General features: G+C 37.3%; 4 protein-coding genes, 1 long non-coding RNA gene, 7 other non-coding genes and 2 pseudogenes across 15 annotated transcripts; 8 read left to right on the top strand and 6 right to left on the bottom strand.

Moving 5' to 3' along the window:
* The first annotated feature begins 146 nt into the window (after nt 1-146).
* On the top strand, nt 147-249 carry LOC147948129 (U6 spliceosomal RNA). The gene has a single exon (XR_015586280.1). It is a non-coding gene; the product is annotated as a U6 spliceosomal RNA (small nuclear RNA).
* Nucleotides 250-917: 668 nt separating this feature from the next.
* On the top strand, nt 918-1,022 carry LOC147948128 (U6 spliceosomal RNA). The gene has a single exon (XR_015586477.1). It is a non-coding gene; the product is annotated as a U6 spliceosomal RNA (small nuclear RNA).
* Nucleotides 1,023-2,434: 1,412 nt separating this feature from the next.
* LOC104715206 (beta-glucuronosyltransferase GlcAT14B-like) lies at nt 2,435-4,976 on the top strand. Of its 3 annotated transcripts, none has more exons than XM_010432641.3 (5): nt 2,435-3,099; nt 3,186-3,858; nt 3,954-4,029; nt 4,116-4,231; nt 4,321-4,976. In XM_010432641.3, the coding sequence occupies exons 2-5, from the start codon at nt 3,201-3,203 to the stop codon at nt 4,827-4,829; spliced, it is 1,359 nt and encodes a 452-aa protein (XP_010430943.1). In that variant the 5' UTR covers nt 2,435-3,099; nt 3,186-3,200; the 3' UTR covers nt 4,830-4,976. The 3 variants fall into 3 exon arrangements, with proteins under 3 accessions (XP_010430943.1, XP_010430941.1, XP_087321287.1); XM_087465161.1 differs by having other exon boundaries at nt 2,512-3,099; nt 3,182-3,858; XM_010432639.3 differs by having other exon boundaries at nt 2,441-3,858.
* Nucleotides 4,896-6,427, bottom strand: LOC104715213 (syntaxin-123-like). Its single transcript, XM_010432644.3, has 2 exons — nt 5,649-6,427; nt 4,896-5,500 (listed from the first exon to the last, which is right to left on the bottom strand). Exons 1-2 carry the CDS (start codon nt 6,134-6,136, stop codon nt 5,071-5,073), a joined length of 918 nt encoding a protein of 305 aa, XP_010430946.1. The 5' UTR covers nt 6,137-6,427; the 3' UTR covers nt 4,896-5,070.
* Nucleotides 6,428-6,689: 262 nt separating this feature from the next.
* Nucleotides 6,690-8,513, bottom strand: LOC104715196 (protein TIC 20-IV, chloroplastic). The gene is made up of 3 exons (XM_010432631.3): nt 8,300-8,513; nt 7,778-7,911; nt 6,690-7,601 (listed from the first exon to the last, which is right to left on the bottom strand). The coding sequence occupies exons 1-3, from the start codon at nt 8,356-8,358 to the stop codon at nt 6,937-6,939; spliced, it is 858 nt and encodes a 285-aa protein (XP_010430933.2). The 5' UTR covers nt 8,359-8,513; the 3' UTR covers nt 6,690-6,936.
* Nucleotides 8,514-8,695: 182 nt separating this feature from the next.
* Nucleotides 8,696-10,149, bottom strand: LOC104747334 (protein TIC 20-IV, chloroplastic pseudogene; annotated as a pseudogene).
* Nucleotides 10,150-10,393: 244 nt separating this feature from the next.
* On the bottom strand, nt 10,394-11,438 carry LOC147948127 (uncharacterized). The gene is made up of 2 exons (XM_087493229.1): nt 11,363-11,438; nt 10,394-11,103 (listed from the first exon to the last, which is right to left on the bottom strand). Exons 1-2 carry the CDS (start codon nt 11,436-11,438, stop codon nt 10,394-10,396), a joined length of 786 nt encoding a protein of 261 aa, XP_087349355.1.
* Nucleotides 11,439-11,751: 313 nt separating this feature from the next.
* Nucleotides 11,752-11,898, top strand: LOC147948126 (small nucleolar RNA snoR134). Its single transcript, XR_015586429.1, has one exon. It is a non-coding gene; the product is annotated as a small nucleolar RNA snoR134 (small nucleolar RNA).
* Nucleotides 11,899-11,936: 38 nt separating this feature from the next.
* LOC147948125 (small nucleolar RNA U36a) lies at nt 11,937-12,027 on the top strand. Its single transcript, XR_015586455.1, has one exon. It is a non-coding gene; the product is annotated as a small nucleolar RNA U36a (small nucleolar RNA).
* Nucleotides 12,028-12,075: 48 nt separating this feature from the next.
* On the top strand, nt 12,076-12,169 carry LOC147948124 (small nucleolar RNA Z223). The gene has a single exon (XR_015585864.1). It is a non-coding gene; the product is annotated as a small nucleolar RNA Z223 (small nucleolar RNA).
* A 527-nt stretch (nt 12,170-12,696) lies between these two features.
* On the top strand, nt 12,697-12,798 carry LOC147948123 (small nucleolar RNA Z157/R69/R10). Its single transcript, XR_015586385.1, has one exon. It is a non-coding gene; the product is annotated as a small nucleolar RNA Z157/R69/R10 (small nucleolar RNA).
* A 235-nt stretch (nt 12,799-13,033) lies between these two features.
* LOC104715193 (calmodulin-like protein 6 pseudogene) lies at nt 13,034-13,908 on the bottom strand (annotated as a pseudogene). Its single transcript, XR_015575410.1, has one exon. The product of XR_015575410.1 is annotated as a calmodulin-like protein 6 pseudogene (transcript).
* Nucleotides 13,909-14,489: 581 nt separating this feature from the next.
* TRNAT-UGU (transfer RNA threonine (anticodon UGU)) lies at nt 14,490-14,561 on the bottom strand. The gene has a single exon. It is a non-coding gene; the product is annotated as a tRNA-Thr (tRNA).
* Nucleotides 14,562-15,099: 538 nt separating this feature from the next.
* Nucleotides 15,100-15,632, top strand: LOC147948122 (uncharacterized). Its single transcript, XR_015573495.1, has 2 exons — nt 15,100-15,245; nt 15,385-15,632. It is a non-coding gene; the product is annotated as an uncharacterized LOC147948122 (long non-coding RNA).
* Nucleotides 15,633-15,817: the final 185 nt, after the last annotated feature.

Genomic DNA, 15,817 nt, shown 5'->3' with positions numbered 1-15,817 from the left:
ATCGTGCACCTCAGAAAGCAATGTTGATGGGCCTGAAAAGAATCACAAAAGGCCCATTAAAGCTGTTAACTATATCAAAAATCCCACATCGTTTAGGTGAAGAGAGAGAGCTGTGCTTAAATAAGGTTAGAGACGAGTATATGATTGTCCCTTCGGGGACATCCGATAAAATTGGAACGATACAGAGAAGATTAGCATGGCCCCTGCGCAAGGATGACACGCACAAATCGAGAAATGGTCCAAATTTTTTTTTTCCTCTAATGATGAGACCATAGATAGATCTCTGTTGTTGCAGGCTTTGATGTGTTTGTTCTCTTATGATCTTCTACTTTGTCCTATAGTCTGGTTTATTGAACCTCACTAATTGGTAAATGGTAATTATGTAGTTTTCACATCTAAAGCTCATATCCTAAGGTTGTGACTCTTTTTATGTCTTTGCTTTTAGTTCCCCTTTGTTGTTGTGACTGAGAGAAACTGAACGTCTCTCCACAATCCATTGGTGAACTAAATGAGTCTGTTACAGTAGAAGGAACTTTACAAAGATTACAAGGCTGAAAACTAAATCTCCCCACCAATTGAAAGCACGCACATTAAATTTTCTTCTCCTCTAGAGCCAATTCACAAGCAACCGGGAACACACAAAAAAAGCCTTTCTTTCTTTTTGCTGCAGAATCAACTTAAAGCTCATATCTGTGACTCTTTTTTATGTCTTTGCTTGAGTTTCCCGTTGTTGTTGTTGTGACTGAGAACTGAACTTCTCATTCAATGCGTCTTTGCAATTCAGTAGAATCCTGAGTCTTCTCCATATCCATAAACCAAATTTTCAAAACAATGAAGGGATTAGATTCACTCAGGTGCAGAGATAGAAAATTGTCTCTTAGGTGAAGAGAGAGAGCTGTGCTTAAATAAGGTTAGAGACGAGTATATGATTGTCTCCGATAAAATTGGAACGATACAGAGAAGATTAGCATGGCCCCTGCGCAAGGATGACACGCACAAATCGAGAAATGGTCCAAATTTTTTTTTTCCTCTAATTTCTGATGATCAAACCTCTGTTGTTGCAGGCTTTGATGTTCGTTCGTTGTCTAATGTGTGTGGTTCCCTTTTAAAACTCTTATGCTCTTCTAGTTTATCCTACACTTCTAGTTTATCCTACAGGCTTGCAGCAAAAAACTCTATTTGGTCTCACCTTTTCAGGTTTGGAGACTCTTGAGTTTTCGAAATTCTGTCAACCCTCAAATTGGTTTTGGCCAATCTCTTAGCAACTATAATGTCGGTTAGGTGTTATAAAGACAAATTTGAATCTTCTTTCTGAAATTTTTTTGCACTTATCTGATACAATGGTAATAGGGTTTTAGAGAATGTGGAAAATGCATAGAAAGCTGGTTTGGATCAAAGACACAAGAGGGAGGGTGCAGAAACAAGTTTCAGAGACAATTGATGTTCACTTCTTCTTATGTAGTGTCGATCAGTTGTCCTTAGATAAATGTTACAGCTTTAAGGTAAGAAGAATCAAATGATTACTTTTGTAGAATCACATTACATAAGGTCTTTGAATCATCAAAGATGATGTTCTACTTGAAAAAGATGACGTGAGGCTACTTGTCTCAACTGTGGTTTACTCTGTTATTTAAGTAAACTAGGAGCTTGACTCTGTTTCAGTCTCCAATGATTATATTTAGTTATTGTAATACAGTTATAAAGATATCTACTATCCTCTAATGAGTCTTAAGATTGTGGTTTAGCCTTGTTATTTAGGTGAATTGCAGTAAGTCCATGAAACCTGAAACCAATCAGAAGATTCAAATGGGCAATTATTTCCCTGTATACCCCCAAGTCTAGCTTCAATGATGTACTACCGGCAGCAACAATTCATGAGTGTTCAGATGTTGTCAATAAGACCAAGTCAGCCATGAACGTTTGCTGTAAATCCGAGCTAGTTCAACCAGCAACAACACTTGAGCCTCCCCATAAATTGATTCACCCCGCTTCTCCCAATGCAATAGGCAGAAACACCATGGCCTTAGCTCAATCAACGAACAAATGATGTAACTTTCAGTCTTATAGGCAAAACATATCTCAGGGGTTTAATGCTGGACTGTCTTCTGACCAAGGTCAAGATTAACATGATTTCCAAGTTCCACAGTTCCAACTTTGGTATATGACTTTTTATTCAAAGTTTCTATAAACGTTTTGAAGAATTTTTATACTTAGCAAATATATTCAGTTTTGAAGACTTTTAAAGTGAAAAAGATTCAGTACTTGTTCAAGATTCTCTTTTAACTTTGTCCACTCTCGTGTGCGGTCGTGCGCTTGTGCTATCGTCAAACAATTCCACCGGTCCAGCTACTAAACACGGCGATAGTTTCAAGCGAGTGTACGGTCACGCGCTTTCTGATTAATTACATTAAAGATTCAAGATTAAGCTAATCCCATAATTAAAAGCGATAAAAAAAAAAAGACATGATAATTAATAGAATAATCAGATTGATATTGCCAACAAAATAAGCTACTCCATCATTCATCTCTCTACGGAAAACACTGAATTTTAAAATTAATCACTTTTTTGATTCTTCGTCTCTGTTACCAACGCTTCGGTTTCTCATTTTCTCTCTTCCGACAGTTCCGAATCTAACCATTAATCAATTTCTTTTTTCGAAGAAATTGAAATCTTTCTCCTTTTCTGTCTTTTGTCTGCAAAAAAAAACCTTACAACTCTCTAATTTGATCTGCAGCATCATCTGTCTTAGTCCAAAGGACTTTGTCTTGTTATGTTTTTTATTAAAAGGATCCACAAAGACTTAAACTTTAAGCATAGTTGATTGTTCTGTTCTTGAAACTCCGGTTTTAAAGTCATTAGATCTGACCTCAGCTTAAGACTAAACAAGCTTTTTTATCGCTGCCATGCCAAAAGCAATAAACAGTAGTAGTAAAAAAGCTTTTCTTTTTATTCGGTTGGTGCATTGGTTGTTGGTGTTCTTATCAACTTTCGTCTTCTATTAATTAGCTATTCTGGTTTTGTCACTTTCGTTGTGAGTTGCCCAAATCCTGAAAACTTTGCTGCAATATCTCTATTGGGTCCGGTTTCCGAAAATTCTGGTAATTTCTATCAACTCTTTAGTGTCTTTATTTGTACTAAAGATTAAGACTTTGGATTTGATTCTCCTTTGTCTGAATCAAGTTAGACTTCTGGAGGGGGAATGAAGAAAGTGTATAGGAAGCTGATTTGGATCAGAGACCCATTAACAAGGGTGAAGAGACACTTTAGTTTACATTCAGGGTTTAGGGTATTCAGAGATAGGAAATGGATGTTCCCGTTTCTAGCAAGCTTGGTTTTGTCGGTTACTCTCTTAATGTCTGTTCTTTATGGTCAGTTCGACAGTTCTTTTCTGGAAGAGGAGCCGTCATTGTCTTTTGATAACGTCTCTGAAGAATCAAATGATTACTTTGTAGAATCACATTTTAGAAAGTCTTTGAATCCGACGAGGGATGATGATTCGAATTCTTCAGAGGTTCCTAGGTTAGCTTATCTGATCTCGGGTACGAAAGGTGATAGTCATAGGATGATGAGGACTTTACAAGCTGTGTATCATCCGAGAAATCAGTATGTTCTGCATTTGGATCTTGAAGCTCCGCCTAAGGAAAGGCTTGAGCTTGCAATGTCTGTGAAGAGTGATGTGACTTTTCGTGAAGTGGAGAACGTTCGTGTTATGTCTCAGTCTAATCTTGTTACTTATAAAGGCCCTACGATGATTGCTTGTACGCTTCAGGCTGTGGCGATTTTGCTTAAAGATAGCTTGGATTGGGATTGGTTCATCAACCTTAGTGCCTCGGATTATCCTCTGGTTACACAAGATGGTTAGTTAGTTAACTCAAATGCCTTTATCCTCCTGAATTAGTGATTATGCTGTTTTGGTCTTTGATATATTAGTATTGGTGTTTTTTTCTTGCAGATTTGTTGTATGTCTTCTCAAATTTGTCTCGGAGTGTCAATTTCATTGAACATATGAAGCTTACCGGGTGGAAACTGTAAGTAGAAACTGATATAGTAACTTACTAAATAAAGATCACTGATACAGAGACGTAAGATTTGCTTCTCATGGTTTTTTTTGTAGGAACCAGAGGGCCAAATCAATCATTGTTGATCCTGGCTTATATCTGTCGAAGAAAACTGAAATTGCTTGGACTACTCAACACCGTTCAATTCCTACATCTTTCAAGCTGTTCACAGGTTAGCTACTCTACATTACATAAACAGGTCTTATGGATGAATGAGAGAGATGGTTTATTTATTTATGTGTCTTGTCTTTAATCTTGCAGGCTCAGCGTGGGTAGTTCTGAGCCGGTCCTTTCTTGAATACTCAATCTTGGGATGGGATAATTTCCCAAGGACAATCTTAATGTACTACGCCAACTTTGTATCCTCACCAGAAGGATATTTCCACACACTCATATGCAACACCGAAGAGTTCAAGAGCACAGCGATAGGGCATGACCTGCACTACATTGCTTGGGACTATCCTCCAAAGCAACACCCGAATTCTCTATCAATGAAGGATTTCGACAACATGGTCAAAAGCAATGCCTCTTTTGCTCGAAAGTTCCACAAGAACGATCCTGTATTAGACAAGATCGATAGAGAGCTCTTAGGCCGCACTCACCGGTTTTCATCAGGAGCTTGGTGCATTGGTAGCTCGGATAACGGCGCTGATCCTTGCTCTGTTCGGGGTGATGACACGGTTTTGAAACCAGGCCCTGGTGCTGAGAGATTAAAGGAGCTTGTTCATACACTTTTATCTGATGAGTTCAGAAGAAAACAATGTACATGAGAGAGGTAATGTATCAAGCTAAACAAAATTGTACATTCATTGTGTTTTAGTTCTACTCATAGGTCATACAAAACGATCCAGGTCGCCAAATTTTTTTTCGATATAAAGCAATTACAATAGCAAGAATATATTGATAGAGCTTCAAAATTGAACTCTTGCTTCAGCACTGGATTCAATACAAGGAATTGAAAGGGCTCTAACAAAAAAGAGTTTGAAGAAAACAATATGTTTCCTTTTGAAATCAAGGTTTAAGTACAGTTGTAAAGAGGATAGGGAAAAGAATCAGAATAACAAGTACGATAGCGAGGATAATGGCAATACAAGTCCACTTCCTCGAGTTCTTCTGAAGTACTTTAGCTCCTTGCAATTGATCAGTCCCTCTCATGACGAAAGAGCTCGCCTTTGAGACATTTGATTCGATGTCATTGAGCATATTCCCTTGAGCTTCCACAAGAGCAGCCATGTCGAGGAACACTTGGTGCAGCTCTAACAGGCTCCGTTCTATCTCCTTAACCGTGTCGTGTCGTTCTTGAATCTCTGATAATGTGTCCATGATCTGTCCACGACCTTGCTCTTGTATTGCTTTTTGGAGAAACCGTTCGCTCTCTCCGCTTGATATTAGCTTCTCGACCGTCTCTTCATCTGCTTTTTGCCCCGTTACAGTGAAGTACCTTAAAAGATTCAACCGAAACACACAAAAATTTACCATCTCCTAGTTCGAAAGATTTGATCTTTGTTCAATCATTAAGGATTTGATCTTTGTTTATTCAGAGTACTACCCAAATGAAAGAAAGAGAAGTAAGATCATATAAAACTTACCGTCTCTCGACTGTTTCTTTATACTCAGAAGCCATTTTGGTACGTAGTCTCTGAAAATCATCCATCATGTCTTTAAGCTTCTTCCCCAATCCACTAACGACCGATGTTCTGGTCCGATCAGCAGACGATCCAGGACCACAGCCAGAAACTTTCCTCTGCGCGGCATTTGATTTCTCCAAAGCCACAAGCTTTGACTTTATCATCTTGACACGTTTCAAGACCTCTGTAACACTCGAATCCATACGAGCACGAAGCTTTTTAACAGCCTTGGAGTCATGTACGGTCTTGGACTCTTCGTTAGCGTCTTGGAGACGCTTGTGAATCTCATCGACAGCTTTCATGTCTTCTTTAACACTCTCGACATATCCGAAGAACTCATCGAGGTTTCCTGAATCGAGAGACGCGTTTTGAGATTCGATGTCATCGAGTTGGACTTGATGGTTCAAGTCTGTGTATCTCTTGAATGAGCTTGAGATTAGATCGTTCATGGCGACGATCAAGAAATCAGAGAAAAAGTGGTTTTTTAATTTCTTGAAAATGGACAGAGGAACATTATGGTGGTTAAGATGGTTGACATTAAGCTAGAGAGACCTTTTAAGAGCTGTCTGAAAACGAATGCGAAAAAATACTAAATAGGCATTGTATGAGCTGTGTGCTTTAGAACCAGTCAAGAGGGTCTAAAGACTAAGGAAGACTTTGTTAAGAATATGGAATGTAATCACGACATTATGATTTGGTTGGTACCATGTTGCAGAGACGTGGTCTCCATTACCAATCAAAGTTCTGTGGAAACATGGAGCCCACTTAACCCAAAATTTTCAATGTAATTAAACCGGTGGACCTTAAGGCTTTTATGAGTTATGATGTACCAATTTGTCTAATAGGCTTAGGATTGAAGAAATCAACAAAACAAGAACAAAAGCCTGTTAAAAGTATTTAAATTTGCAAACCAACCAAACCTGTAATTTCATTAAGATAGAGCTGAATTTGCATCTGCATATTCCAGCTTTCTTGTAACTTTTAACTAAGAAGATTTCTAGATTAACCAAACTAGACATACATTAAAATCACGGACAAGTCCGACCACAAGATTATTCTGCTGTAAAATCATTGATTCAAGCTACTCTCGTAAGAGAGTTCTGTTTTACACATGGACACTGACACTAAGCTAAATGATTTCACATAAGACTGACTCGGTAAGACACAAAAACCTTTTTATGGAGAAAAAGAATAAGACTCGTTTCTATTCCAAGTATGTAACACCAAATGGACCAGCTTTTCACCTTTCTCACCTGAGTGGTCTCTGGAAACCTCCCAAGTTGAAGAGTGTGTGAATGGAAGCAGCATCGGTCATGAAAGGAATCTGAGCATAGACACCAGCAAGAGCGCACCGTATGCATTCAAGAAGCAGACATATGTAGGTGAATCCGACGACCATCCAATAATACATCCCAAACTTTCCTTTGAAATGAATCAGCGGGAAGAAATTACTCGTGCACCATATAACCTGAATAGCTGTTTCAAGAAGCATACCCATCATCATGTGAAACCTCAAGTAATGAGGCAGCTCTTTGTTCTTCACCACCCACATATAACCCAAGTAGCAGTAGACCATAAAGAACCAGGTCGGCCATCTGTTTATAGCTCCCGGGATGAAATATATCATGTCTCCAATTGTGTCATACTTTTCAAGAAACGGTTGGAGGTAAAACCCAACATCAGATATTTGGAGGGATATCAAATAAGGAACACAAGCCAATGTCCTCCACCACCATTCAGGTCTCTCTGCAATTCTAGGCAGTTTGATTTTAAAGAAATCATCTTTGGCCACTCTTGCAGGCTCTATTGGTCTCCTGTGTCTTCTCAAACCAGGAGCTAATGATGGCAAGCCATGAGCAAACAGCTGGTTGGATGATGTTGCTGCTCCTGCTCCAAAGTCCACAGATGCAGTTGCTGCAGGAAATTAACATTCGGGATCAGTTGAATCACAAAGAGCACAGCAATTAGATCTCAAGTCTCAAAGCCATGGTACATGACAAGTTAAGTTACCATGTCTGGTGGGTTCTGTAAGAGGAGCTCATCATATTCATACATGATGAAAAAGACTTAACTTGAATCCAAATTAATACCTTTAAGAGGAGCAATCTCTCGGGGACATCTCTGTGAAACTGAGCTTGCTGAAAATCTTAACTTTGCAGATGAATCGACGTTGGGGAAGATCACCCTTGGATTCACAACATTCTTCAAAATTGGACTATGGTTCCTGATTAAGACATCATGATGATCACGAAAAGGTAAGCACAACATCAAATCTACGTGAGGGCATCCAAGAAGGGCATATGCAAGAAACAAAGACACAGAAAAATTCAAACTTTAACATTCTAAACCCCAATCCCAAATTCCTCCACCAGCAAAACTAATCGAAATCGTAGACAAACTAATTTCGAATTTTCATTGGAATTAACGATTCAAACAGTGCACAGCGAAAATTAAACATGTAAAAGATCATAGCAAATCGAATACTCTATTAGAATCAACCGATGCAATACAACTCATCAAAGGAATGAGGAACTCCAAAATCGGAGAAGGGAGAAGAACCAAAAAAAACGCAGAGAGATCGAACGAAATCATGAGTTGATTAATTAAGCCACCTGGGAGCGAGGAAGGTGAGAGAGCCACGGTTGGTGGTAGTAGCCGCAAAACCCTGCATATTTTTTTTTTCTCCGGCGAGAACCTTCGGAGCTTTAGGGTTTCGATATTTAAAAAAAAAAAATCAAAAATCAGAAAAAACAAAATTGGCGAGGAGTAGAGAGTAAACTTTACGTGCAAGAAATATGAAGCCACCTGATTCTGACAAAGGTGGCTATTTTTTTATTTAGGTCGGTTTAAGTGAAATACTCCACCTTATTGGGCTTTCAATAAAAGCCCATTTATCTCAAAACTAGGCCTGTTTTTAACGAAGAGGCTTAAAATTAGAGAGGGTCACTATATGAAACAATAATAAAACCAAACGTGAAAATGTCTAGAAGTAATATAGTTATCTACTATCAAGTAGTAGAACGTCTTGGTTTATGCTTGAGAAATCTCAAAGGCTCGGGCCAATCTGCCAAATTCAACCGCGTGTGGATGTAAGCAGCATCGCTAAGGATTGGAATCTGAGCATAGGTTCCAGCCAATGCGCATCGTAAGCACTCAAGAAGAACACAAAGGAAGCTAAACCCCATCACCATATGGTAATGTATGGCCAACCGTCCATTGAAGTTGATCAACGGGAAGAACTCGCTCGTGCGCCATATGATCTGCATTGCTGATTCCACAAGAATTCCCATAATCATGTGATACCTAAAGTAGTGAGGCAAGTTTCTGTTCTTCACCACCCACGCGAACCCTAAGACGCAATACACCACGAAGAACTTGTGTTGCAAGTTTTGAGCTGCTCCTGGGAGCAAGTTTATGACCGTTTCTCCAATGGCGCCGCCGTGCTGCTGAAGGAAAGGTTTCATGTAGAAACCTATTTCAGACATTTTGAGGGATATCAAATAAGGTACACAAGCCATGATCATCCAGAACCATTCAGGTCTCTCTTCGGATTTTGGTAATCTGAATCTTGAAATGTTCTCATCTTTATAATATGCTTTCACAGCCACAGGCTTTCTTGGTCTCAGGTTTCTTCTCGTACCAAGATCAGCCAACGGTGGCAAACCATGACCAAAGAGCTGGTTGGATGATGATGCAAAGTCCACATGCGCATTTGCTGTAGATTTGGGGAATTAATTAGTTTTCAAGGTGAAGAGTTATACAAGTTTTTAAAATCAAGATTCATCAGTAATATGATAACATAGCATACCTAAAAGAGGAACAATCTGTCTTTGTGGACGACTTGAGATTAATTTGGGGAATGGACCAAAGTTGGAGAAATAAACTCTTGTAGGTTTCACGTATTTCTTTAGATATGGGCTCTGACCCCTGCTTTATGAAATTATATATTATGACCACACAAATACATGGACCTATCAATCTGTGTATGTGAAACACTATATATTTATTTAAGAGGACTCTACAAAATTTTCAAGAATTTAAAATGAAAACCAAAAATAATCTGGATATAACAGAGAATCACATGATACAAATAGCAAAGAGGAAATATATTCTAGGTAAAATAGAGTTCCCGAGGTCAATTAAGGTCATTCCCTGTATTAGGAATAAATCGAAACCACATGGTTTTGGTAGCCAATATGCGACAATTGAGTTCGAATTCCTATTGAATAGACGATTAAAAGTTTTTCTTCAAAGGGTGAGAATCAACATATAGAAATATATATCCGTAGTGATCGAAGAATCATATGAATAAGTCGTGCATGAAATCAAAATCAACGAAAACGAAAACGAAAAGGCAGGGTGATTAAAAAAGAGAGAGAGAGAGAGAGAGAGAGTAAAAAAAGAACCTGGAAGCTAGATATGTAAGAGTGCCACGGTCAGTGGTCGCCGCCAAACCCTGCATAATTTCGCCAATAGGTTTCGTATCTTCATGTGCAAGAAACTTTGACAAGATGGCATATTATATTATTTGATATGTTCTGTCTTTTTAAAAAAAATATTTGTTTCCCATTAAAGATATCGGTAATAATTAAGGAAATTTTCTTTTTAAAATTTTTTTTTTCCTGAACCAAATAGTGTATTATTAAGAATAATCAATAGATTGGACATATATATATATTTAAAAAATCCGAAATCTCTTATAAATTTTACTTTTTCAAACCACGAAGAAGTACGTCATCGATATAAATAATAGTGAACAACCACAATTCGCAAATTTTTAGCTTACAATAAAAAACAAATAGTTCTTTCAAAAGAATGAATAAGCAGTGGAGCCACGTTCTCGAACCCGGCCAATTGAACGTGGCACTGGCAATGATTAAGCGAACCAGACGATAGCTTCCTGCTATTATGCAAAATAAACTGTGAACAAGGCTCCATGTGAAGCTAAACCCCAACAACATCATATAAAGCATATTTGACAGCTCATTGAGTCGAACCAATGGGGAGAATTCGCTTTCGAGCAGAATCATTCCCATAATTTTGGTAGAAGTCGACAAGTGACTTAAGATGGACATCAAGCCACGATATACCATAAAAAGCCTCTTTAGAAATTCGTTTGCTGCTCCAGCTGGGATGGAGTTTTCATCTTTAGATGCTCTCAGTCGTCTCACAGTACTCACATGCTTTGTTAGTCTCCCGTCATGAACAAATATATTGTTGAATAATGATGATGATGATGATGATGATGATTCAAAGTTCTTCAATATTGTCAATAGATTATTATCACATAGAAGAGGAACGGCAATCTTTCTTTGCAAACCGGAGATTCTTGTCAAACTTGAATTTGGGAATGAACCAAAGTTGGGGAAACAGACGACTCTTGGTTGTTTCATGTATCTCTTTAGATATGCACTCTCTGATCAACCCTGCTTTATAAAATTTGTGACCACAAAAGTACAAACACACAGTATTTAGTAACATGTTGCAAACATTGATCTAATCATTATTCATTTAATCAAAGGAAAAAATCCAAATCGGAAAAAAAAGAGAAAAATGAGTTAAACCCTTGGAGCGAGGAATGCAAGAGTGACATGATCGGTGGTTGTCGCCATAATTTCGTCGCCGGCGAAAGAGCGTTCGAGGTATTAATTAGGGTTTCAAAGTTATATACGTACTGTATAACCAAGCCCGGTTTACATTGTACCGATTACGAATAAGACCAATCAAATTAGCGGGGGATAGTTCCGACATTTAATTAAACGAACCTTTCGGGCTATTCAAATCTGAATATGGGCTTATATACAAAGCCCAAATACTTTTAACATTAAACCGACAGCAACGGAAAGGAAAGTCAATTAGCGGGGGGTACTTTCGACTTTTCGTAAACGGCGTTTTAGGGCTAAGGGTTTTGAAAACGAAACCTCTATATAACAACAGCCGCGTTGAAACCTAATCAAATCATTCACAACATCAGACTCAAGACGATCGATTTATAAATTAGGGTTCTTCAGTGTTTTTTTATTTACTTAGATCTAGGTTTATTGATATTAATATAATTACGATTTCGCAGGAGCCCCCGGGCTACTCTGAGTAATATAATTACATGAAGACATAAGCCCCAAAGCTCCTGCTAGATTGATGTCATTCGTGTTGCAGTTCTGTCTTGTCTTTTTGAATCCGGCTTAACTGTGTCAAAGCAATGTCTATATATATATATAATTTTGATTCGTTTATTAGTTGTTATTTTGGGGGCTATGATTACAAAATTATCCGCGCTTCTGAGATTTTGGTCTATGAAGTATATACGGTAAACAATGGTTGAATTTCTTAATATGAGCCTCTAAATCAAAGTTTTTGTATTGATTTGTGTTTGTTTGGTTTTGAGGAGAGAGAGCACTGATGATTAAATCTAACAGCTTTACGCCAGTTCTGCTTCAGAAAATTCTTGATAGAAGAAGCTGTATATAAAATCTGAGCTCTTTATGTTTTTTATTTGGTTGCCGATGAGGATATAATCTGTTTAACGAGGTGCAGTGGAGCTGAGACCCTGTTTTCAGGGAGAACCCCTTGGCAGAAACTGCAATTTCTATGAAGATTTATGGATTCTTACTGAGGCTTTTGTTTTTCTGTATCTTGTTTTTGTTTGTTTGTTTGGTGATTGTTTTGGTCTGAAAATATGTTTAGTGATCTAAATTACACAATTCTATGCAATTGTAAAGCCAATTTAAACGACTGTAGATTGATTGATTGAAACCTTTGTTTTATTTCAAATTGGTTGCCGATGAGGATATAATCCAATTGACGAGGTGCAGTGGAGCTGAGACCCTGTTTTCAGGGAGAACCCCTTGGCAGAAACTGTAATTTCTATGAAGCTATATGGATTCTTACTGAGGCCTTTTTTTCATCTATATCATTTACTATGTAGTATTTTAATTTTGACCAAAACATGAAATTATGGACCAAGTAATGGTGAATAAGTAAGTTCAATAAATCTCTTTGTAAAGAGAGGGGGGATATGGTGATGAAACGAATATTTCGTGGACTAGAGTTTCAGATCTGGGCTCTTCACCCAGAATTTGAAGAAACAACCCTTGGCTGTCTGAGTATTCCCCTCTCTTTAAATTAAATAAAAATAAAATTTACTTTGTTAACGTTTTTGCCCGAGGAAAACAAAACATGATGGCGATATGATAATAAGAAAGTGTACAAACATGGTAATGTCAACATTGCTTTAGTTTCAGAACTTTACGAATGCCCTGTGAATGTTCAGACTAGAATCCTATTACGAATTAAGAATCTCATATAAAACATCATATTACGTTTTTTCTTAATATAAACAAAATCAATGTTGAAGAAGGTTTCATCATCACTCATCACATTATAAACAGACGCATCTACAATATTTTTACAAGGTTCTCTTGCAAGTTCTAAATGGTTATATATTTCGTTTATGATTCCTTTCAGACCGCAATGATCAAATAAATTAACAAAAATTAAAACCAAATGAAAGTTAAAAAAAATGAAAAAATGAAAAGTTAATATCAGCTCACTGAGCTAAAAAAGCGACCCTTTTTCATCATTTGTCTAAACTCCATGTAATTAACCCTACCATCACCGTCAACGTCCACTTGCATTATCATCTTCCTACATTCCTCCAAGGTCTTGCCTTGCTTGAGTCCCAAGGAAGATAGAACCGCTTTCAATTCTTCCACCGTGATAAACCCGTCTCCGTTTCGGTCGAACACGTTGAACGCTTCCTTCATATCTTCTTCTCCTACCTCGTCCTCGTCTCCCACCATTATCGTCTTGTAGAGCTCTCCAAACTCTTCGATGTCAACACAACCGTCACCATTGACATCGATCTTTTGGATAATCTGCGTTAGCTCGCTTTCGGGTATCATGATCCCGAGGTTCTTTAATGACTCGCTGAGCTCCTTTGTAGTGATCTATCCGTCTCCGTCCTTGTCGAACATTTGGAACACACGTTTTATCTCCGTGGAATCCATTTGTTTTTTAAAATAAAATTTAGGGGTTTTTCTTCGGAGGTTGCGTGTGGAGGAAGAAAATGTGAATAAAAAAAAAGAGAATGATGAGACTCCGAGAAGCCGAGAAAGAGGTCCTTTCTTGGCCTCTTGGAGACCCGATGAGGGTAGTTTCAGAAACTAAGGAGAATGTTCAAGACTCAAGAGAATTGGTGAAAAATCTTAGCCAAAAGCTCGAGGTAATAACATGTAAATACGGACTAAAATAGGAGAGAGATAGAGAAAGCTTTGTCTTATTGTTGGTTGAGAGGAAATGTTGCTTCTTTTAAAGGAGACTTGTGGCATTGGTACCCATCGAAGTCTTGTAAAAAAAGTTGATCGGTTCCATAAAATTGTATTTTTAGTTAATTCATATTTATCATTAAATAGTCAAAATAATTAAATTTACAAACGTTTTTCATAGCCGAACAAACAAAGATCCTAAACAAGTAAACATCAATTTCGAACCAAGGTACTATTATAATTTATCATAGTTCTAAATATTTTTAACTTAACTTACCCAAACAGCCGGCAAAAGACCAAATCCTTTGAACTTTGGAGTGGTGAGCCACTATGTGATACTGTCCCAACTATGTGAAGTCTTTTGAGTATAATTATACAAAAGAAGATTTTTCAAAGATAAATAATAATTTATTAATACCCCGGTCAAATGATATATGTTCAAACTCACTTTAATCATCCCATGTGTTATGAATTAAAAAAAAAAAAACAAATTATAGCAAAATTGAGCCAATACATAATAAAGCAATAGATTAAAAAGTGCCCACACGCAGGATCGAACTACGGACCTTCAGTTTACAAGACTGACGCTCTACCACTGAGCTATACGGGCTTTTGTTTAATTACACAGTAAAATAGTTATATATCTACAATTATTAAGTTTTCTCATTATAGTTAACAAACACTAAATTGCACCCAAAGCGACTCTTGAAAAAATGAAATTCTGTATTATGCTATGTTGTAGTTCTCTTGTAATGAATAAAGAGTCATGTATTGAGATTAGTATACACTCTAGCTTATTTAAATTCCGTCTAGATTTTACAGTTATTTGACTTTTGATATTTGTCCGAAACTACAACAAGATTGACCTATAGATATGGCGAAATTGTAGATTTTTGTTGTTGTTGACGTTATACTATAAAGCAGCTCATCTCTATTAAAAGGACCCAATTATAATAAATAAAACTACAGGCAGCTTACGTAAGACGCAAAATATACAGGGAATATCTAAAAGAAATTCAAAACTATAGGGATCATATATGTAAATAAACTGACCAACATAAAAAAACCCATAAACACTCTTTTCGCCCACCCATAAACCCATAAACCCATAAATAAACTTGAGCAAGACTTTAGTGTCTTGAATCTTTGAAAACCAAGAATGTTTGTTCATCTGATTTAGTTTCCATCTCGCTCTATTACAGGGAGAAAAGAAAACACTTGCGGATAAGTATGAATACATTATGCACGGGAAGCTTTACAAGATCTCTGAGCGTGACGGCAAAACTCCAAAAGCGTAAGAATCCCATATACATCTGACCAACATAAAACGAACGTTTTTAATCAGTCCTTTCCCAAATAGATCCAGTTTAACTTACAGATCAGCTAACCATCATGTTTTGGTTTCTTTCTTGAAATTATGTGCATGTTTCCAGAGAGCTATATGTTTCGTTCGGCAGGCTGCTGATGTTGCTACAGGGAGATCCGGCTCACATTTCTCACTTTGAACTTGACCAGAGGCTCTTTCTACTCATGAGGAAGCTGTGAGATGCTGTTGTCTGTCTATTATATTTATTGGGAAGCTTTCGCATAAAAATTGAATTAATAGAGACTTGTTATGAATGATTTAATGTATGCCCATTAGAGGTCCATTAACCTTAATCTATTACTTGTACACCAAGATGTATCCCTATATATACTATATTATGTCAATGGAATAAGAGAAGCTTTTCCCGTAAAATCTCTTACTTTAACAAGACTTTTATTCTCATGTTGAACTTTGCTATTTTTATGAAGCAACTGTTGTACATCAACGATTTGACTGCTCGATCGAAATATGTTTGTAGCTCCGATTTATTGAAGATAATA

This window comes from Camelina sativa, chromosome 2, assembly GCF_030686135.1.
Source record: "Camelina sativa cultivar CO46 ecotype springtype chromosome 2, ASM3068613v1".
NCBI lineage: Eukaryota > Viridiplantae > Streptophyta > Magnoliopsida > Brassicales > Brassicaceae > Camelina > Camelina sativa.
Note: the sequence above shows the minus strand (reverse complement) of the source record. Positions and strands in the feature narration are given on the sequence as shown.

Excerpts from the sequence above, each read along its gene's own strand:
- LOC104715206 (XM_010432641.3), top strand. The coding sequence starts at position 3,201 with ATGAAGAAAGTGTATAGGAAGCTGATTTGGATCAGAGACCCATTAACA. Across the intron at positions 3,859-3,953 it reads TCCTCTGGTTACACAAGATG|ATTTGTTGTATGTCTTCTCA; the intron begins GTTAGTTAGTTA and ends TTTTTCTTGCAG. Across the intron at positions 4,030-4,115 it reads AAGCTTACCGGGTGGAAACT|GAACCAGAGGGCCAAATCAA; the intron begins GTAAGTAGAAAC and ends TTTTTTTTGTAG.
- LOC104715196 (XM_010432631.3), bottom strand. The coding sequence starts at position 8,358 with ATGCAGGGTTTTGCGGCTACTACCACCAACCGTGGCTCTCTCACCTTC. Across the intron at positions 7,912-8,299 it reads CTCACCTTCCTCGCTCCCAG|GAACCATAGTCCAATTTTGA; the intron begins GTGGCTTAATTA and ends TGTCTTAATCAG. Across the intron at positions 7,602-7,777 it reads AGAGATTGCTCCTCTTAAAG|CAACTGCATCTGTGGACTTT; the intron begins GTATTAATTTGG and ends AATTTCCTGCAG.
- LOC104715213 (XM_010432644.3), bottom strand. The coding sequence starts at position 6,136 with ATGAACGATCTAATCTCAAGCTCATTCAAGAGATACACAGACTTGAAC. Across the intron at positions 5,501-5,648 it reads AAAGAAACAGTCGAGAGACG|GTACTTCACTGTAACGGGGC; the intron begins GTAAGTTTTATA and ends GAATCTTTTAAG.
- LOC147948127 (XM_087493229.1), bottom strand. The coding sequence starts at position 11,438 with ATGTCGGAACTATCCCCCGCTAATTTGATTGGTCTTATTCGTAATCGG. Across the intron at positions 11,104-11,362 it reads AAACCGGGCTTGGTTATACA|AGAGTGCATATCTAAAGAGA; the intron begins GTACGTATATAA and ends AGGGTTGATCAG.